The 23224-nt window shown below is 43.1% G+C and overlaps 1 protein-coding gene across 1 annotated transcript in view; it reads right to left on the minus strand.

Annotated features, from left to right (window-relative positions):
• PDE11A (phosphodiesterase 11A) overlaps positions 1–22369 on the minus strand; it is a 430189-nt gene extending 407820 nt beyond the window's left edge. The window contains exon 1 of the mRNA XM_005900797.2: positions 21136–22369. Within this exon, the coding sequence (XP_005900859.1) occupies positions 21136–22023 (888 nt within the window). The 5' untranslated portion in view covers positions 22024–22369. The remainder of the gene's footprint in view (positions 1–21135) is intronic.
• Between the last annotated feature and the right edge of the window lie 855 nt (positions 22370–23224).

Genomic DNA, 23224 nt, shown 5'->3' on the forward strand with positions numbered 1-23224 from the left:
CAATACTGTTTCATTGAACTTTGAAGCAGTAACGACTGTGATCCCTGTCTTTGCGAATGTCATTAAACTGCTTACCACAACTGGTCACAGATGACTTTAGAAGAATTACATACTTCTCCAAGGACTGACTCTTTTCTAAGGTAATGATAGATAATAATAATAATAAATCTAGAGTCCAGAAAAGAAGCTGACAATCTTGAAGGATGCTTCCTGGAAAGGAGTACAGGCTAAAGAAATATAAATTTTCTGGCTCTCAAGGGGAAGGTGCAGGCAGAGATGGTGGTGGCGGTGGTGGCGGCACACTGCTCACACCCGAGGTGCTGGTCTCCCTAGGGGCATGGATGTAGTTTAAATTATCACCCTGAGAGATCCCAGGCTGACCCCACTTTCCCTAGCAAATGATCTGCCTTGCCCAAAAGACATCACTACTGCCATTTTAAAAAATATTTACTACGTATTTATTTGACTCCACTGGGTCTTCACTACAGCATGTGGGATCTTTTTTTCTTTTTCGCTGCACCATGTGGGATCTTAGTTACATGACCAGGGGTTGAACCGAGGCCCCCTGCTTTGGGAGCAGGGAGTCAGCCACTGGTCCACCAGGGAAGTCCACTACTGGCATTTAAATCAACATATGAAAAACAGACTATATCTCCTTTGCTTCAACACTGCCATTATTAACAACATAATCACTCTTTTCTCAAAGCCCCAGGACTACTATATTAGTCATATTTGATTTTTTTCTCTTGTATTTATCCTCCCAAATCTGCTAATTCCTCTCTCTTTTTTTTTTTTTTTTTTTTTTTACTGATAATCGATGCAGTTCTTGGTTCCCTGTGCCTTCATCTCTCTAATACTCATAGCCTGGACCACTAGAGAGTTGTACCTGTCCACCTGACCCGGGGACCCTAATCCTTCCCTCTGCTAAGATATGATAGGCCCCTTGGCCTATACGTGGCCTACTTCAGTATTATTAGCTAAGCCCCTGGTCGTAATTGACCTTGCAACCCGGTACTAGTACAATACCTAGATGACTTGCCCTTGTAAACCACATTCTCAATTATATTCCTTTTCTTCATTTATTTACAGAACAAGTATTTTGGGGTTATCTACTACCTGCTAGGCACTGTGCCACACACAGGGGCACTACAAAGCTGTGGAAGTCACAGCATCTGCCCCCAAGGCGCTCATAGTTTAATGGAGAGAAAGTCAGGATAGCCAAAATTGAAATGATCAAAAATGGGCTAAATAGCAAAAGTCATACGGGCAAAGTGCCATGGAAGTAGGTAGGAAAAAAAAACTTCCATGGGGAGTTTGCCATCCTCATTATTCTTTTTTGATACAATTTTATTCAATTATTTTTGGCTGCCCTGGGGCTTCATTGCCGCATAGGCCTTTGTTCTAGCTCCGGCAAGCAGGGGCAGCTCTCCAGTGGGTGGTGCGCAGGCTTCTCTTGTCGTGGCCTCTGTCATCGCTTCTTTTGTTGTGGAGCACACATGGGCTCTAGGGAGCACGGGCTTCAGTAGTTTCAGCTCCCGGGTTCCCGTCAGTGTTAGTCATTCAGTTGTGTCTGACTGTCTGCAGCCCCACGGACTGTAGCCCACCAGGCTCCTCTGTCCACAGGATTCTCCAGGCAAGAATACTGGAGTGGGTTGCCATGCCCTTCTCCAGGAGATCTTCCCAACAGGGATCAAACCTGGGCTCTAGTGCAAAGGCTCAATAGTTGTGATGCCCAGGCTTAGTTGCCACGCATCATGTGGAATCTTCCCGGATCAGGAATCAGACCCATGTCTCCTGCATTGACAGGCAGATTCGTTACCACTGAGCCACCGGGAAGCCCCTCATTATTTATTCTTAAAGTCAAAGTATAGGTGCTGCTGCAAGATGGCTTTATGGGTATGATCCAGTGTAGACACAGGGCCCCATGCTGAGAATCCCCCCTTCCTGCCCCACCACTTGAAGCTGAAGCTGAATTTGTGTTTTGTAGGTGAAGTCTGATGGAGCATGCCCCACGGGCTTACACTCAGGCTTATCTGTAGATTCACAGTCTCCCATTCTCTGCCCCATGTCCTCTACTTCCTTCTACCCAGGACCACAACAGGATCTGGTTGTCGGGGGATGTGTTGGGAGGGAAGGTGCCCACATTCTGGTGTTGCCCTCCATTCTCACTGAGGTCATGGGCATAGATACCAGGAGGGTCAAGGGCCCTGCAGTATCACCGGGTAGGGGCAAGGTGCTGGCTGTCCCCATTTCAGGCTGATAGCATCATGGTGCATTCAGTAAGCCTCTGTAGTGATCTCTCACTCACCCATGACCCAGGTACAGAGCACATTCTAACAAAGGTTGCAATCTGGTGGCTGGGCTGGGGAGACAGACTTCCCTGACTTCTGCCAACACCTCCATTTTAATTTTTTCTGGGTCCCAGAAATTATGTACCCAGGTCTGGCCCCCACTCCTTGATCTTTTAACCCTCAGACCTTTGAGTTTAGAGGCAACAATCTCCTTGGCAAACTTCCTGCCTGTAGAGTCCTATTCTCAAATCCATTCTCAACAATGTCAGATAAAACAGCAAAAATCTTCTTCCCCCAACTCTCAAGTCCCTTTTCCACGGCCCAACTCATTTTCCCTCTCAGATCTTGCTGTGGACAATTAATCCCATGAGTCCCATGAGTCCCCATGCACATGAGTCCCAGCCTGTGAAAAATAGGAGGATCTGCTAGAGGAGATGGCTACCCACTTGAAGGTCCTGCACTTGGAGCTGCCTGCATGAGTCAGATGGGACCTGTGGCTGGGAACCACTCTGGGACAAGGACATGCTATACTTGCTAGCCTTCCTGCAGTTAGGTATGGCTGCCTGCCTGAGTGCTAGAGCCTAGAAAATCAGTGAAACATGAGCAGGAAATGATGTGGGCCTTTTCCAGACCTGACCCACTACATCCTCCCACCTCATTTGCCCAGTTCTTTCTCCCCTCATCTGCCATGTTGATGTGAAGGGCAACCTTGGAAGTCCCATGTCGAAGGTGTGAAGACCTAGGAAGGAGGGAATCCTTGGAGGAGAGCAACCTATCAATAAGGAGGAGAGCTCAGGAAGAGTGGGAAATAAGCTTCTGTCGTGTTACCACAGTGTGACACTGAGGTTCGGAGGTGTATCTATGAACGCAATAACAGCTTCTCTATTAAAACATATGCAAAAATTTGGGGAAAATAAATAAAAAATACAAAAGATAAGAGAAAAATAAGCCCACCACCCTGAGATCACTCTGTTCATATTTTGGCTTATTGTCTTCCAAATAACACCTTCCTTTCTGTAGGTGCTATTCCAATTTCTTTTCACCGAGTCCTCAAAAGAAACAAAAAGAATTCTAAGCATTTCTCATATATAATTTTACTTAATTCTGACAACCTTTTAAGACAGGAATCAATATTCCCACATTAGGACTGCAGGAACTAACAACCAGAGAAGTAAAATAGAAGGCAACTCTTAGTGGTAGGGCTGAGAATTGAACCCAGTCTGTCTGATTCCAAACTCAACCTCTCTCCTCATGCTTTCGTTGTTATTGTTAAGATAACTGGGATGCTACTGTTCTCTAAATATTCTCTGTTCACTTAATAGTTTGTGAGCAATTTCTCTGATTAAATATTCCATTATATGATGTACCATAGTCTATTTATCCAACCCTCTAGTTGGATGTTTGAGTTGATATTTTTACACTATTATAAATAAGACTGTAGTGAGTATTCATATAAACAAATTTTTGCACATATCCATAAAAATTTCCTTAGGGCAATCTGGAGTTGCTACATCAAAAGTTATAAATATTCCTAAGGCAGTACATGATTACTCCCAAATCATTCTACATCAGTGGTTTCTAAAAATGGGAGAAGTTGCCCCTAAGGGACATTTGCCAGTATCTACATCATGAGAAACGCTGGACTGGAAGAAGCAAAAGCTGGAATCAAGATTTCCGGGAGAAATATCAATAACCTCAGATATGCAGATGACACCACCTTTATGGCAGAAAGTGAAGAGGAACTCAAAAGCCTCTTGATGAAAGTGAAAGTGGAGAGTGAAAAAGTTGGCTTCAAGCTCAACATTCAGAAAACGAAGATCATGGCATCCGGTCCCATCACTTCATGGGAAATAGATGGGGAAACAGTGGAAACAGTGTCAGACTTTATTTTTGGGGGCTCCAAAATCACTGCAGATGGTGACTGCAGCCATGAAATTAAAAGACGCTTACTCCTTGGAAGGACAGTTATGACCAACCTAGATAGCATATTGAAAAGCAGAGACATTACTTGGCCAACAAAGGTCCGTCTGGTCAAGGCTATGGTTTTTCCAGTGGTCATGTATGGATGTGAGAGTTGGACTGTGAAGAAGGCTGAGCACCAAAGAATTGATGCTTTTGGACTGTGGTGTTGGAGAAGACTCTTGAGAGTCCCTTGGACTGCAAGGAGATCCAACCAGTCCATTCTGAAGGAGATCAGCCCTGGGATTTCTTTGGAAGCAATGATGCTAAAGTGGAAACTCCAGTACTTTGGCCACCTCATGCGAAGAGTTGACTCATTGGAAAAGACTCTGATTCTGGGAGGGATTGGGGGAAGGAGGAGAAGGGGACAACAGAGGATGAGATGGCTGGATGGCATCACTGACTTGGACATGAGTCTCAGTGAACTCTGGGAGTTGGTGATGGACAGGGAGGCCTGGCGTGCTGCGATTCATGGGGTTGCAAAGAGTCGGACATGACTGAGCGACTGAACTGAACTGAGAGACATTATTGGAGAAGGCAATGGCAACCCACTCCAGGACTCTTGCCTGGAAAATCCCATGGACGGAGGAGCCGGGTAGGCTGCAGTCCATGGGGTTGGGAAGAGTTGGACACGACTGAGCAACTTCACTTTCACTTTTTGCTTTCCTGCATTGGAGAAGGAAATGGCAACCCACTCCAGTGTTCTTGCCTGGAGAATCCCAGGGACGGGGGAGCCTGGTGGGCTGCCGTTTATGGGGTCGCACAGAGTCAGACACGACTGAAGCGACTTAGCAGCAGCAGCAGCAGAGACATTATTAATTGTCAAGACCAAGCAAGCATCTAGCAGGTAGAGGCCACAGTTAAGCAGAGGATACTGTTAAACATCCTACTATACACAGGTGAGCCCTCTTCCCCCTAACAAAGAATTATCCAGTCTAAAATGTCAATAGTGCTACCCGAACAGACATAGTGGTCCCCTCAGCGCATGTCACCCTTAAGATTAAATAAAGGTTGTACTAACATCTCTTCCATTCCTTCAAATATGATTTACAAAGAACCTACTATATTCCCTATGTGCCAGATGCTTGTGCCAGGTGCTCAAGTAGCATTGAGGAGGAAGGTCAGATCAACACCCAGGAGCAGAGCGAGGAAGTGGCTTGGAAGTCAATTTTGGCTTCACTGGCTAGAGAGAAAGCACGTCTATTTCATTTTATACTTTCATATTTTTTCATATCATTTTGCATTAAATTATATCCACATAATCCTGCATTAAATCATACACACAAGGTCGCTACAAGAAATGATTAATATTGTTATATTACTACATACATGAATGCTCAATCCTAATTATTTTGAGGCAATCTCTAGAGAATAAAATTGGTTGTTTCTTTAACAGAAACCCAAGATCTTAAGTATAAAACATCCCTACGACGACAGTGGCTCCTCTTTGCTCAATTGATCTTTTCATTCTTTAATTTAACATAGTAGATCTCATTTTGATTAATTCAGAAGTGGAAAAATGTTTTCCTGCCCTTTCTATTTTAAATTAGTAGGTACTCCCTGAGCGCCGGTTCCTTTCTGGCTATTCCATGAGACTCACAGCAGGCACGGTAACAAGGAGAGACCAAATCAGCAGAAGCTGTTCCTCTCATTTGCTCATTTAAGATGCGGATGACAAACGAGAGAAGGTAGAGATAGATGCCTGGGCTCCCAGCTGCACCATCAGCCTCCTCTCCAGAGATTTTGCACTCCTCTGCCTGCCTGCTCAATGTCTGGCACACTCCTTGCCCCTGGCTCCTCTCCTCCTGGCATTGCTCCATGAGAGTCTCCAGGCTATGATAAAAGGTCTCCAGGCTGTGGCTGGCCTGGGCTTTCAAAGCCAGTGCTCCAAACAGAGGAAATAAGAGAAGAATCTGGCCCCAGACTCATACTCGAAGGTGAAAAAAAGAAGTCAGACTTGACCACAGCACAGAAGGCACACTCCATCACTGAGTGCTGCTCTGAAAGCAAAAGGAGGAAGAGGCTAAGGGGGAAAGTGGCTACTCCATAAAGGTGGCCATCAGAGACAGGGTTATAGCTTCACTTTTCCAGAGGACTCTATGCAGAAAAGAATAGAAAACTAGATTGGTTTCCTTAGCAACCTTGGGTTAATCTTTTCCACAAGGTCCCAAACCTACAGTTCTTAATTCCATCACAGCCGTTATTAAAACTTTAAATATGTAATCATGCACATTAAGTTGCCAAATACCCATAAAAACTGTTAGCTGTGTGTTTTGACATTTAAACTGTGTGTAGTCATTTAAATGAAAAATGAGTACCATGTAACTTTTTAAAATTGAATAAAGGTTAAAACATTCTGATAATCTGACGAAGTAATATATGCAGCAAAAGTACAAAAAGGGTAATGCATAGCACTAAAATTAACACAAGTCCTAACCAAAAAAACCACAAGATAAAGTCTATCTTTTATTTAGTGAATAGTCAACACATTTAAAATTACGTCATAGATTCTACCTAGCTTGATTACAAGAAGTGAGATTTAATGTTCATCTACCCTTTAATGTCAGATGCTAGGGTTTATTTAATTCACAAGTAGGGGTTTCCTAGGTGGCATTAAGAGATGCAGGTTTGACCCCTGTGTTGGGAAGATCCTCTGGTGGAGGGCATGGCAACCCACTCCAGTATTCTTGCCTGGAGAATCCCATGGACAGAGGAGCCTGGTAGGCTACAGTTCACGGGGGTCACAAAGAGTCAGAGTAGCATGCACATATGTACAGTGGATTCAAATATTGTCAAATCCCTAGGATTTTTAGAATAAAGCTACAAATGATCAATCTGGAGATTTCACATGAGAATTTATTGCCTAGAAATCCAGTGGATAACTTTGGCATAGGCAAAAGTAGAAAAATAAACATACTAATCAACTGTGAAAAAAAATTTAACACAAATTTTTATGGTTGTTCAATATAGAATATGTACTATGGTCAGTAAATCTTGACAGTCTAATATTCATTTAAAGCATTTGATTGCTATATATTTTAAAGTAATCATTACCTGTGTATAAGGCATCAGGCACTATGTGTGTTAAAATGTGCCCAGGATTCATCTTAATCAGGTATGGTAAGACATGCAGATACCGAAACGACTGTCATGAATGAAGAGGGTTATACTCCCAGATCCCTAGAACTAGGAGACAGGCAGGGCCACATGAGGATGGACCAGAGTCAGTCCAGAGCAGAAGGAGAGAGGGTAGGGCATGGTCTAGCATCTTTATTGATGTTCTCTCTGGAAGGAGTGGGCAAGGCAGGTTTAGGGGATGATTTGAGTAAGTCAACAGGCTCTGGACTATAGGGGTGGTCCCTAAGGTGGTTCCCAGTTGTCCAAGACTTGATCCTGCAGTGACTTAGGGTGGGGGGTTATTGGTTTAATAGATTATTGGTGAGAGTTTGTAAAAGAGATATCTGGGGAGGTGGGCTCTGGATTGGTTGCTTTACATATCAAAAGTGCACTGAAAGGGAAGTCATTTGCTATGACCAGGTATTAGCTAACCCTCGGAGGGGCAGTCTCTCCAGGATTAATGTCCCAAATGCCAAGAATACCAATAATACAGAAAGAAAAAAAGCCTAGATATCCACCAACAGATGAATGGATAAAGTTGTGGTACATATATACAATGGAGTATTATTTATCTATAAAAAAGAATGCATTTGGGTCAGTTCTAATGAGGTAGATGAAACTAGAGCCTGTTATACAGACTGATGTAAGTCAGAAAGACAAAAGAAAGATAGTATATTAACATATATATATATATATATAATCTAGAAAAGTGGTATTGATGACTCTATTTGCAGGGAAGGAATGGAGATACAGAAATAGAGAATGGACTTGCAGACACAGTCGGGGAAGGACAGAGTGAGATGAATGGAGAAAGTAGCATTGACATACATACTGCTGCTGCTGCTGCTGCTGCTGCCGCTGCCAAGTCGCTTCAGTCAAGTCCGACTCTGTGCGACCCCATAGACGGCCTCCTACCAGGCTCCCCCATCCCTGGGATTGTCCAGGCAAGAACACTGGAGTGGGTTGCCATTGCCTTCTCCAACATACATACTACTATGTGTAAAACAGATAGCTGGTGAGAAGTTGCTATATAACATAGGGAGCCCAGCCCGGTAGTCTGTGATGACCCAGAAAGGTAGGATGAGGGAAGGGAGGGAGGGTCAATAAGGAGGTGATATATGTATAATTGTGGCTGATTTACATTGTTGTACAGCACAAATCAAAACAACACTGTAAAGCAATTTTCCTCCAATTAAAAAATAAAGTTTTAAAGTTTTTTAATTACAAATAAGATGATGGGAGCAAATTAGAAATGAAAAAAGAGAGAAAATACAGCAGATACAGGTACTACCATGTTTTAAGTCCAAGTTCTTTTATGTGCAAGGTCCTTAGCAGAGTGAGGCCCTGTGAACAAATGTTGCTAGACTTTGCAGTTAAAAATATTAATAAAGCCTTACATTTCTTACTTTACCCTTTTGAATATGCTTTCCAATTACTATCTCATTAGAATCAAATGATTATATCACAAAATACCATATGGGGTAGACATATCTGAATATTTTATCTTTATGTTATAACTGAAAAAACTAGGGCAGAATTGAAAATAGAATCCAAGATTCCTGTCGCCAAGTCTAGAACATGTTCTCTTACACTCTGATGTGGCTTACAGTTTAACAAAGCGATTAGTGATCTAAGAATTCAATTCTCAAACAAATGGGATTAATCAGGCATTGCAGGGAAGAGCTTCCATAAACTAGACCAATGTTATCTCTCCCCTGAAAGTGTCTTTGGCCCAGGTTGCCTCCTATAGGATTTCTTCTGGGAAATAGGACATCAGGAGTAACCAGAACTGCTTGGAGAGAATAAGAGCGCCAAAGAGAGCATTTCCACACTGTTTTCAACAGATTTCAATCTCTGTGCTCTAGGCTCATGAAACTCAGCATTCAATGAGGGATATTCCTACCTGACTTGGTCTCCCTACACATTTACATCCCTGGTGAATAAACTAATATCCTTGGTGACTCTGGATAGTCCCCATTTGGTTCTCCACATGCACTTGCCACCTTCCACTGCCCTGTCCTGTACCAGGAGGCTGACTCCTATGACCCACTGTACCAGGGCTCCCTTTGTCTCAACCAAGCCTGGGTTCAACCAATGAGTGGCAATGGCAGGCCAGAGAGGGTGTGAGAAGGTGATGCTCCTCTGGCCCCTCTGGTCCAGGTCATGGTTTGCCAGTGGCTGAGCTCCTCTCCCAGCCCTGTGGGAAAGCACAGGGAGAGCTCTGTAACTCCCATAGGACTCTGGTAGTTGCACCCTCCTCTTCAGATCTAGGAGTAGCAGCTCATTTCTACAAAGCAAGTGTAGCTGTACTGTTTACCCTTAAATACCAGGAGGGCTGAGGAGGAGGTGTAGCAAACAGCTAAATTTACTGGTGACATAACTGGAAGGAACAGAAGGGAAAGAGATGGCTTCCACTTGGACATGCCGGGTGGACATCTAATAACTACATCTTGGGAAGAGTAGGATGTAAAATGCAATCATCTCAGAAGTTAGACTTTTTTTGAGACCTTTTGAGTATATGAAACATAAGATATGCAATCAATAAACCCTGAAAGGTTGATCAATATAATAAAGAGCTCCATAAGCACATTATAAGTAAGTATAAGGTTGGTCAATATAATCCCCCATATCTGAAAATATTTTCAAAGAAAAAGTCCTAATGTTTTCAAGATCTAATCCTGGAAGGGGTGTTTTATCTTCAATAAGTTATACTATATGAATGAGGTCAGTCAGTTCAGATCAGTCATATCCGACTCTTTGAGACCCCATGGACTGCAGCACACCAGGCTTCCCTGTCCATCACCATCACCCAGAGCTTGCTCAAACTCATGTCCATTGAGTCAGTGATGCCATCCAACCATCTCAGCCTCTGTCATCCTTATTTCTTATGAATGAGGTAATCATAGAAAAGTAGAAAGTTCAATTAGCTGGAACAGTCATGCCCCAGCCTGTTTTTGCTTTGAAGAAGCTGGCAGTAGGCTGTTGCTTGTTGTTATCATTTGGTCAGCGGCAGTCCACTTTCTCTATAATACGGTCTCCACATGAAATGAAGTAAAAGGAAAACAAACAAACAGTGGAGGGGATGAGAAGATGGGGGCTGGTTCCAGCAATGAACATAAAAATCAATTAATGCAGAAAAGCAGTTCAGATAACTCACCAGTTACCTAGGCTTTATAAGCTCCTATTTTTTTAATCTATAAAATAAGGTACAAACAATTAAAAGATGTGCTCAGGAAATGAATTTCCTGGTTTAACTGTCCACATTCACTGAATAATATTAGTTATATTGGCTGAATAGGCTAAAATTTCTGCTTAGAGGTGGTTGAACTAACCATATAAGGAGGTGTCAGTGATAATTATTCAATTGAATAGAAAACCTTGTGTTAGGCTCTACACTGCAGTGAATGAAAAAAGTCATGATATTTAGTTCGCAGTCAAGTAGTCACTTATGTACTCAGAAAGAAGCATATTTAAAGCATTCAGTTCAGTTCAGTTACTTAGTTGTGTCCGACTCTTTGCGACCCCATAAACCGCAGCATGCCAGGCCTCCCTGTTCACCAACTCCCAGGGTCCACTCAAACCCATGTCCATTGAGCCGGTGATGCCATCATCCAACCATCTCATCCTCTGTCGTTCCCTTCTCCTCTTGCCCTTAATCTTTCCCAGCATCAGGGTCTTTTCAAATGAGTCAGCTCTTTGCATCAGGTGCCAAAACATTGGAGTTTCAGCTTCAACAACAGACCTTCCAATGAACACCCAGGACTGACCTCCTTTAGGATGGACTGGTTGGATCTCCTTGAAGTCCAAGGGACTCTCAAGAGTCTTCTCCAACACCACAGTTCAAAAGCATCAATTCTTCTGCACTCAGCTTTCTTCACAGTCCAACTCTCACATCCATACATGACTACTGGAAAAACCATAGCCTTGACTAGATGGATCTTTGTTGGCAAAGTAATGTCTCTGTCTTTTTAATGTGCTGTCTACGTTGGTCCTAACTTTCCTTCGGAGGAGTAAACATCTTTTAATTTCATGGCTGCAATCACCATCTGCAGTGATTTTGGAGCCCCCCCCCAAAAAAAAAGTCAGCCACTGTTTCCACTGTTCCCCATCTATTTGCCATGAAGTGATGGGACCAAAGAATAGTAAGGAGAGATAAGAAAGCCTTCCTCAGTGATCAATGCAAAGAAATAGAGAAAAACAATAGAATGGGAAAGACTGGAGATCTCTTCAAGAAAATTAGAGATATCAAGGGAACATTTCATGCAAAGATGGGCACAATAAAGGATAGATGGTAGGGACCTAACAGAAGCAGAAGATATTAAGAAGAGGTGGCAAGAATACACAGAAGAACTGTACAAAAAAGATCTTCACGACCCAGATAATCACGGTGGTGTAATCATTCACCTAGAGCCAGACGTTCTGGAATGTGAAGTCAAGTGGGCCTTAGGAAGCATCACTGCAAACAAAGCTAGAGGAAGTGATGGAATTCTAGTTGAGCTATTTCAAATCCTGAAAGATGATGCTGTGAAAGTGCTGCACTCAATATGCCAGCAAATTTGGAAAACTCAGCAGTGGCCACAGGACTGGAAAAGGTCAGTTTTCATTCCAATCCCAAAGAAAGGCAATGCCAAAGAATGCTCAAACTACCACACAATTGCACTCATTTCACACGCTAGTAAAGTGATGCTTAAAATTCTCCAAGCCAGGCTTTAGCAATATGTGAACCATGAACTTCCAGATGTTCAAGCTGGATTTAGAAAAGGCAGAGGAACCAGAGAACAAATTGCCAACATCCGCTGGATCATGGAAAAAGCAAGAGAGCTCCAGAAAAACATCTATTTCTGCTTTATTAACTATGCCATAGCCTTTGACTGTATGGATCACAATAAACTGTGGAAAATTCTGAAAGAGATGGGAATACCAGACCCTGACCTCTTGAGAAACTTGTATGCAGGTAAGGAAGCAACAGTTAGAACTGGACATGGAAAACAGACTGGTTCCAAATAAGAAAAGGAGTACGTCAAGGCTGTATATTGTCACCCTGCTTATTTAACTTATATGCAGAGTACATCATGAGAAACGTTGGGCTGGAAGAAGCACAAGCTGGAATCAAGATTGCCGGGAGAAATATCAACAACCTCAGATATGCAGATGATAGCACTCTTATGGCAGAAAGTGAAGAGGAACTAAAGAGCCTCTTGATGAAAGTGAAAGAGGAGAATGAAAAAGTTGGCTTAAAGCTCAACATTCAGAAAACTAAGATCATGGCATCTGGTTCCATCACTTCATGGGAAATAGATGGGGAAACAGTGGAATCAGTGGCTGACTTTATTTTTCTGGACTCCAAAATCACTGCAGATGGTGACTGCAGCCATGAAATTAAAAGATGCTTACTCCTTGGAAGGAAAGTTATGACCAACCTAGATAGCATATTAAAAAGCAGAGACATTACTTCGCCAACAAAGGTCCGTCTAGTCAAGGCTATGGTTTTTCCAGTGTTCATGTATGGATGTGAGAGTTGGACTATAAAAAAAGCTGAGCATCAAAGAATTGATGCTTTTGAACTGTGGTGTTGGAGAAGACTCTTGAGAGTCCCTTGGACTTCAAGGAGATCCAACCAGTCCATCCTAAAGGAGATCAGTCCTGGGTGTTCAATGGAAGGTCTGTTGTTGAAGCTGAAACTCCAATGTTTTGGCACCTGATGCAAAGAGCTGACTCATTTGAAAAGACTCTGATGCTGGGAAAGATTAAGGGCAAGAGGAGAAGGGAACGACAGAGGATGAGATGGTTGGATGATGGCGTCACCGGCTCAATGGACATGGGTTTGGGTGGACTCTGGGAGTTGGTGATGGACAGGGAGGCCTGGTGTGCTGCAGTTCATGGGGTTGCAAAGAGTCAGACACAACTGAGTGACTGAACTGAACTGAACTGATGGGACTGGATGCCATGATCTTAGTTTTCTGAATGTTGAGCTTTAAGCCAACTTTTTCACTCTCCTCTTTCACTTTCATCAAGAGGCTCTTTAGTTCTTCTTCACTTTCTGCCATAAGGGTGGTATCATCTGCATATCTGAGGTTATTGATATTTCTCCTGGCAATCTTGATTCCAGCTTGTGCTTCCTCAAGCCCAGCATGATTTAAAGCATTACAGATGTTCAAAGCAAGAAGAGACTATATCCAGTTCAGGTGGGATGGGCCAGGGATCAGAAAGAGTTTCATGAAGATGGGCTTTCAAGGATGAGAGAATTTAAATGTTTAAATGGGTGGAGAAAAAGAAAAGGCAAAGGGACAGACCGAAATATACACACAACAGTCGATGGTCAGCAGAGACCACACTAAGAGTGCCTGGGCATGAAGGTTTTACAGTCCCAAGACCTCACCTTGAATCCCAGCTCCCTCACTTAACAGCTGAGTGACTTTCAGCAAATTTCTTAACCTCTCCAAGCTTTAGTTTCTTCTATAAAATCGGGTGGTAATAGCTACCTCTGGGAATTGTTGAGAGGATTAAAAGAGGCAATGCCTGTTCAATAGCTAATGCCAGGCCCTTAGTTAGTGCTCCATAAATAGAGTTCTTCTTAATCAACAGCAGAACTTCCGTTTCCCTTCTATCACGTTTACATTTTTTAAAAATTGATACCCTAAAAAGACATCTCAAAGGTTCCTCATTTTTTTTTTTCACTCAGGTGGAAATGATCTCTTCAACTAAATTTGCAACAGCCTAAAGCTATATTTTAGGAAAGGAAACAGAATTTATCATTAATGTGTGAAACACTATTCAGTCATTGAAACAACTCTTGGAGTTATAGAAAATAAACACCTTTTTACACCAGGAAAATTTCTTTACTATTTTAATCCTAAAAATAAATAAATAAACAAATAAATTTAGCCTGAATGCCTATGAATGATTGGAAACCAAAATTTCTCCCAAAATATTAGAAATCCAACCCACTATTTATGAGTAAACTACTTCTTTTATGATTCAAATTCCTCTTTCCAAAAGAATGTGGTTAAATGCAAACCACCCTTAAAATAAGTGACTAAAGTAGCAAGTAATGGACTCAAATATCTTGTTGACTTCCCTATGAAACAACTCAAAGCTTTTTTCAGTGGAAAGCTTCATATGACTCCTCAACACTATATTAAACATGAAACGCTGACTTCCAAATTAAGCCAGCTTGTAAATAAACAGGTGACCCCAACCTTAGGAACCAAAATAAATTGGTCAGATTAGTAAACATTTAGCTTATGGGCTGGGAAAAAAAAATTAAGTTAACCTTAAATTACCTCTCCATGATTCTGTAGGAACTGTACTTTTCTGTAATCTCTCCTCATGTTCAAAGCAGCAAATGCTATTTGTCACTGTGTTTATCATGATCGTGTGTCTGTCAGGAAGAGCAGCTGAAATAGCAAATGTTTCCTGCTTCAAACACAAAATCAATTCTCGTTCTGGGCTAGTGAACATGGTTATCGGCTTGAGGGAATTTTTAAAACACCATGTAGAAAGCTGAGACAAGATTTCATGAAACTCCTTTGTAATTCTAGTGTGGGGTGAGATGAACATCTGCCTTTTGAGCAAATCTCAGCAACTCAATCACAGGGCTGTAGACCCATGTTGGTCCGCACTGGCTTATCAGGAAATGAAGCATATTTACCATTGAATTTTCTATACACATGAAATTGATCCCTTCTGAAACCAAACACTTTTAAATGTATTTATTTCAATGAAGATTATTCTAAAATAAAGTGAACAATGAAATTCTGTGAAAAGGAGTTATTATATATCACTTTATTATTATTTTATATGTGTTAATAATAGCAGTATAGTACAATGCATTCTTAAATATAACTTTCTGCATAATTTTTTGTTTGGTTTTTTGTCTCTTCAAGGAGAAGCAATCAGCTCTCCTTTCTTATATCATGAGAAGGCAAAGCAAGACCTGAATGAACAAAGATAGGGAAAGAGGCATCCTGGCAGAAAGGATGAAAAACACAGAAATAGAAAAGCACTATTTGGGCATTTAAAACAGCACAGAATTTAATTAGGATGGAGCTGAGGCCATACAAAAGCAGTAAACACTAGACTGGAATAAAATTGAACTCTTCCACCTAAGACTCAGTGTGACTCAGAATCAGGGCTGGCCTCTTAAGCATGTAACCGGTGCAATTGCATGGGGGCTCCCTGCTTGAGGTTTAATGCTGTGGCTGTGTGAAATTCTCAGTAATTTCATCTTTGAAGTCATGCTTTGTAAATGAAGTCCACTAGAACAATGGTGTATGAGTCCAGAGCTCACAGTCAGTCTCCCACCCCACTGCCTGCCTAGGATTGGTTCTTGGCCACTGATTCCTACTGCCTGGTACCCCAAACCCCACCCAGTATACACCTGGTCAGCCCTGCCCTGAGACCAGAAGCCACAAGCAGTTGGAGGTGAGGCCCAACTGATTGGCCATTGCCCTCTGCTCCTGGCTGGGGTCTGGGTGGGATGGGGCAAGGGTCAGGTGCATGCCCCACTCCATCATGAAGAGGAACAAGGCGGTGGTCATCCCCACCCAGAGCTGGCAGCTCTACGGCGCATTCAGCGGGCAACTCAAAAGGGCCTCTCGCTCACAGGCCAGGTACTGAGAATTTCTCAGCATGAAAGTTGAAACCACTTGAGGGTCACACATGTGCTGGGGGTTGGGGCAGCAGACCCTTGGGAAGGCAATATTGCCTTCTCCACCTCCAGCCAGGCTCCTGCTTAATAATTTTGTACCGAGCTCCACAAATTATGTAGCTGGCTCCACTTAAAATCTCTACTCATTCAAGCCTCTCTTTCTATTTTTAATGACAGCATTACCCGTCTCCATATTTCCCAGGTGTAGAATCTGAGTCATCACTGACTTCCCTCTCTCCTTGCCCAAATTCACACCTGCAGGACATCCCCACATAATTCTGCTGTCTATTCCTACTTTTCGTGCTTTAGTGCAGTAGTTCATCTGGCTCTACCATGCCATCATAATAGATTCCAAATTATTTTCACAGTTTTGAGCCTCTCCTTATTCAATCCATTCAGCCACTGCCACCAGGTTACCCAAAACACCATTCTGACCATGCTAAAAAGGTCTCAAACATTTCCTGTGGCTTACTGTTGTCTTTGTTTAGTCACTAAGTCATGTCCAACTCTTTTGTGACCCCATGGACTATAGCCCACCGGCCTCCTCCGTCCATGGGACTTCCCAGACAAGACTTCTGGAGTGGGTTGCCATTTTCTTCTCCGGTTGGGGGTTGAGGTGGGTCTTTCCTTCTCCAGTCTTCCAAGAATATTGGGGTGGGTTGCCATTTCCTTCTTCAGGGATCAAACCTATGTCTCCTGCTTAATAGGGGGATTCATTACCACTGAGCCGTCTGGGAAGCCCCATGGCTTATTGTTAGGGAAGCCCAAATTCTTTAGTCAGGTACTCAAGATTCTTTCTTTTGCCGTCACCCTGCTTTTGCATACTCATCCTATAGCATATGCAATACTTTGGCCAAATTAAACCACACACTCTCCTCTATACATATTACTGTGCGTGTGCTGAGGTCATTTTGCTGTGCCTGGATGCCTTTCCCTACTCCACAACTATCTCCAACAGTGAAATCTAACCCTTGTCCCAGTTTGAATGACACCTCCTCCATGAAGTCTTCTATAATGAGCCAAGTCACAGTGTGACTCCATTCTCCTCTGTGACTAATGCCATTCAGTTTGTGTCATTTATTTAGTGCCGCTTGGTATTACTTGTTCATGAATAGTTCACAACCTTGTACTTGGAAGTACCTGGAAAGCAAAAAAGCAAGTATTTGCTTCTGTACACTCACAGGCCCCCTGGCTTGGACTTAGGTATAATAGGCACTCAGTGTATGTTTGTTGGAACTGATGAATAAATGCATCTGTTGTGTAAACAGATCAGGTTTTCTGAAAGCCTGGCACACCTGTAACCCTTCTGCGTCATCCCCTTTACTCCTCTCAGCTCATCTAACAAAACATCCTGACTGTTTTTCAAACCCAAAGCCTATCAAACACCTGTAGCATCATTACCAACACTAACTAAAATATCATCTCACACTTTTTATTAATGTTTAAAGTGCTATACTCTGAGTGCTTAGAATTACTTCAAAGAGAACACCTGTTATTTGAGTGCTCTTATTTTCAACCTCTTGAGGGCAATTTTTCATTACTATATTAAAGTGGGTTGTTTAATAACTTATAGCTGACAGAGGAAAAGGTAGCTTGCAGTCACTGTGAGCTACACTGAATATGTAAAAGGAATTTTTTTTTTCATTTGCAATTCTTTGTCTCCTAATTTCAAGTCTGTTTTTTAGGACTAATTGAGGAAAGTAATGAAAAATAATGAAATCAACTAAGGAGTATTTTTGCTTTCAAAACTTTTACTCAACTTTAGTACCTCATTAGTCTACTCTTGACTTCAGGGTGCCGTGCTTATAATCATAATTTCATAAGCATTTTCAGTGCCTTTCTCTCACCCACATTCTGAACCTCTAAGGGGATCATCACTTTTATTAAATAATTAAATTTTCAAACCCCATGTGATAAGTTCATCTCCTGAAGAAAAAAAAGCACACTAGTTGAACCTAAGCAAGAAATGTCTTAAAAATAGAGTTAACAAAAAATCAGAGAGGATAGTTATATTTCCACATAGGAACTTCAAGATGTTTACATATATGATCAGAATTATGACAATATTTTGATAAGAGAACATGCATTTGGAAGGTTTTCAGTTTTCATTAAGAGAAATCTATAATAGGAAATGGAAAGGATAAGTGAAAATACTATAACTTGGGAAGGATGCAATATTAATACAACACTATAAAAAGTTTTAAATTGCATGAGCTCTAAAAGGAACAAAATGTAGAACTTTTGATAGGATAAGATATGGTCAAGAATTTTCAATCACATTTAGAGTAATCTTAAGCAGGGGGTGAAAGAGTAGACATTTCCATATTCCTTGAATGAAAAGTTAGTTCCAAAATATTTAATTTAAGGGTGGAGTATGACTTAGGGAAAGATAAGGCTGGTCAGTATGTGCTGAGTTCATATCTCAGCCCCAGATAAGAAGAAAAACAATTAAAAATGAGAGAAAGAGGAAAAAGAAGAACACTAGTAAACCAGATATCATTGTTGTCATCATAAACTGTTACCATTTCCTGAATAACTGAAATGTGCCAGGTACTGTTGGGGGGGCTTTAATGCAGCATCTCGCTTTATTTTCAAAACAATGATCTTTACTGCTGCTACTGCTAAGTCACTTCAGTCGTGTTCCACTGTGTGCGACCCCATAGACAGCAGCCCACCAGGCTCCCCCATCCCTGGGATTCTCCAGGCAAGAACACTGGAGTGGGTTGCCATTTCCTTCTCCAATGCATGAAAGTGAAAAGTGAAAGTGAAGTCGCTCAGTCGTGTCCGACTCGTAGTGACCCCATGGACTGCAGCCTACCAGGCTCCTCCATCCATGGGATTTTCCAGGCAAGAGTACTGGAGTGGGGTGCCATTGCCTTCTCTGGATCTTTACTACAGAGGTGTTATTATTCCCATTTCACATGAGTAAATTGAGACTCAGAAATCACAAAATTCTCCCAGAGTCACACTAGTGGTGACTAGTGTACCATAATAAAGAAAAAAAAAAAAGTAATTTTATCAAAGAAAAGTAGTGAAATAAAAATGAAGAAAAACACACCAGGTCAAAAATATATATTTTGAAAGAAACCAATGGAGAAAGACAAGAGAAATTTCCTAAGCAAGGAGTGGATCAAGATCTCAAACCCTATAATTCTATAACTCTTTCCCTTCCTGTCTTTGGCCAGTTCTCCCACCAACCCAGTCTTTACAGCCATCATTACTACCCAGGGAAGGTAAAAAGAACTCTTCATTCTCAATGTCAGTTTCCAACATTAAAAGGCAACTCTGCTTTACCCTCTGTCTTCAGAATAAGAGTAGGGCCCAGAAGAAACATCAGCTTCTGAAAGCCTGATTTTCTATGCCTGTGATAACACCTCTAGCAAAATACTAGGCAGCAGGAAGACAAGTTAACTGCTGAGGAAGCTGAGAATTATGCTATTGAAGAGAAGACAGTATATATGAACAGTATTAAATACAAGTTAGGAGCTAGCAGAAGGGAGTAAAAAATAAAAGCTACAGAAATGGGAGAAAATCAATTGGGGAATAACAAGAAAGTAAAAGCAATAGAGAGAAAAGACTGCAATTCCAGGCTATAACAAGCATCATCCTACCAGGAAGGGATTTTTTTTCCACCCAAGCACACAATAAGGATGTAGAAATAATGAGAAAGAAAAGTTTGTGACTGTTCAACTTTTTACAGAATCTTCAACATTTCAATTATTAAATGTTTTTATTTCTTCCCATGGTTTTCTAGGGTTATAGAGAAATAGATACCTATTAAAGATCACCCATTGCTTGTTTGTCCTAAACTGATCAAAGTCTTTAAGAAGGACATAATGAATAATGAATATAATCAGTAAACAAGTTAACAAAAATGGTATTGTGATAGGCATTCCTTGACATTAAAACATGATATTGATAGACATCCCACAAAAACAAGAAACTTGGTTTCAAGATAAGCTCCTCAATTTTCTATCTAATATTACCAACTTTCAGATGAAACAGAAAAAATTTTACTTTTAGGGTCCTTCCCACCATTTTTGCTACTCTGAGCAACAGCATCAAACTCAAGAAAAACCTGCAGCTTTATTAGACAACTAGAAGTGCTCATCAAATGACAACAAAACTTTCATGACCAAGGAATAGAACTGTCCATTATTATCAACCCAAAGAAGTCTCCTAGAAAGTGGCCTCTGGTTTCATTATGTTCAGGGAAGTGATACTGAAGAAATTAGAATGGACTGACTTTCAGAACCATGATCTAATAGCAAGTTCAAATCACTGTGAAAATGAAAGGCTTAGAAACACCAGACAACAGCATGATGGGCTTCCTTCTGTACCTGAATCCAGCACATTCACCATGCTTATTGCCTTTGGAATTGCTAGAAAATTATCCATTTTTCATTTGCTTCACAAACTAAAAACCTACATGCTCGGTCAAGAGCCCACTGCAGATAATGCTAGATTCAAACCTAAATAACTCTTCAATTTGTCCAACTTCTCTCAACTCCACAACAGAAGCAGTTAAAATAGATGCTAAAAAAAAAAAAAAAAAAAAAAGCATGAATGGATCAGGGGCCCTTTCTTCCCTTGACTTTCCTCCTCTTTTCTTCATCTTCCTTACCTTGGAACTCATGTAAGAGAAGGGGCTAAGGAAATAGCTAGGCACTTTGATCCCCTCCCAATCTGGAATGAGAATGAAATGCATTATGGTCCCCAAATGACATCAGAGACACCAATATACCCATTTTCTTCAGACTAACACTGGAATTCTGGAGTAGACATCTTTTTCCAGCACCTAAAAAAAATGCATTCTAAAATCATACACTGATATTCTTAAAGACAAGGTATCTTGACAAAGAAACATGAGGTATTACTGGATACAAAAATGTATCCCTATGTGTTATATGAATTTTCCACAAGCCACTGAGTGTTAGTAAAAGACCATTCTATCAAAGAAGGTATAGTAATATTCAAACTAATCTAAACTCGGAATTTAAATAGCAAAATTCATACAGTAAAGAATCTAAGTTAATGTGTTTGTGGATGCCAAAGGGTAACAGAAGGCTTGGCTCCCAGACCAATGGGGCTCTGGAAGGGGACAATGCAAAGTCCTACCTGGTAGGCATCAGGAATGTTGACCGTCTCTCCATGCTCCCCGACATAACCAATGATACCTTTGCCCCAAGGGACCTGCACCTCGTTTGAGTTTTCTGTGCTGCTGCAGGGCAGCAGTGGGGTTCCTGCATGCACATCAAAGAATTTGGAGACCAGGCTCTTCTTGCCAGCAGCCGCCCCTTCCACCAGGAAGAGAGAGCAGCGGTCTGCGTCCACCATGAGGCAGACGAAGATGAGGATCTTGTAGCTCAGACTGGTAAGGTCAAGGTCATTGGAGATATCTTTGACCAGTTCCAGGAAGAACTGTCGCTCGTTATGCTTTTTGAGGTGGCACTTGTAGTCCATGGCCGTAGGGGGGTACTGAGGCAGATTCACCCGCGATTCCAGCAGGGCGCTGAGAATGTGGGCGGTGGTTGGGGGCAGGGAGCTGGCCTTCCGGAGAAGCGCCCTCCGCCGCACACTGCTCAGGGGCTCCTGGGCCCGGGAGGTCACTTGTTCGTCGTAGGTCCTGTTCACATGGATGGCCTTGGAGCGGGCAAAACTCTTCCTCAGCTCTTTCTGAGAAGCTCTCCGCTGCAGGCTCCCATCGCCCCGGATGCCACTGGCCCAGCTGGGACCCATGGGGCCCCCCCTACACTCCCCACCGCCCGGGGTGGGCTGGCTGCTGGCAGAGCCGTCGGGTCCAGGGCTGCCGCTGCCTCCGCCACCGCTCGTGCTGGCGGCCGGGGTGGACCTCGGGCCTACAGCCCCTTGACCCTGCCCGTGCCTCTGCATCCACTTCTCCACCATCTCCTGCTTCCCCTTCCGCATCAGGTAATCTTCCAACAACTCTGGGTGCCTGTCCAGGAAAGTTTCCACCTCTCCAAAGTCCAGGCGGGAGGCTGTCATGGTCCCAGACTCAGCTTTCCCTCTGCCTCTCTACACTGGGACCAAACGAGTCTCTGCTCCGGCCTCTAGCTGGTCCTGCCCATGGCTACCCCACCAGGATCCCGGCCCCGAGCTTCTGCAGACCAGTGGAATCCCAAGGGGCTGGGAGGCGCCCCTTCCTTCGGGCTCAGACGGCGGCTGGCAGGAACCCCACACCCCGTTCCTGCTACTTGTGCGCCGCACAGGTGTCCTCACGGCGCTGCTGCCGCGGCTACGGCTCGCGCTGAAAACCCGAGCGACCGCGGCTCTCGCTCCGCCTGCCGCCGCCGCCGCGGCTGCCTGTACCGGATGAGTGGACCACTGTGGACGCGAGGTAGGGCAGGACACGCCCCTGAGTGAGGCGCGGGTCCCCCGGGGAGGAGAAGGGTGGGAGGAGGGAGACGCGAGCTCCAGCCCCGCCAGAGTCCCCGGCCAGGATGCCAGGCGGTTCCTGGAAGAGTCTGGCCGGCGGAATCGGCGCCCGGGAACACGACCCGCAGAGTCCTGATTGGGACAAGATTAGAGGGGAGACGCACCTCGTTCTGTCCCTCTCCTTCCTTCCTTACCGCCCCAGCGCTCCCTCTTCCCCGCCCCTCAATCCTCCAGCGTTTCACGGAGGCCCCGCGGGAGCCCAGTGGGAGCCCAAGTACTAGGAAGTGTTTATGTTTTGCAGGGATCAGACCCAGACGCTGACTCCGAGGAAATGAGGATGCTCAGAGACAGGGGGATTATTTTTCTGGGATGTGACTGTGGATTCTTGGCTCCTAGGATTCCTGGGACTGCCCACTAATACTGCCCAGCTCCTTGTGGGTGTTCAGTAAATAAGTACGGAACTGGATTTACGGAAATTACTAAATGAAGTTCCCCGTCTGAGCAATTCATGACTTTAACCAAATTCAGGGACCCGGGGTTGGGTACAGGAGGGTGGTACACGGAAGGAGACTGTAAAACACAGTTCCTTGGATTTGGAACCCTGCCTAGCCTGAGCATACAGTAGACTCAAGGGCCTCGGGGCTTCCTTCCAAGTCAGTCCTGCATACAGGGTGCCTACTCTTCTTTTCCTGAACGACTTGCCATCTCCTTCTTTCTCCACTCAGTTTGGCAAGGAAGGCAAGGCTCCCTTTAGTTTCAGTATCCAAGGGCTGTGGGTAAAGGTTTCTTCTCTGTAGGAGGCTTTTCTTTC

This window comes from Bos mutus, chromosome 2, assembly GCF_027580195.1.
Source record: "Bos mutus isolate GX-2022 chromosome 2, NWIPB_WYAK_1.1, whole genome shotgun sequence".
NCBI lineage: Eukaryota > Metazoa > Chordata > Mammalia > Artiodactyla > Bovidae > Bos > Bos mutus.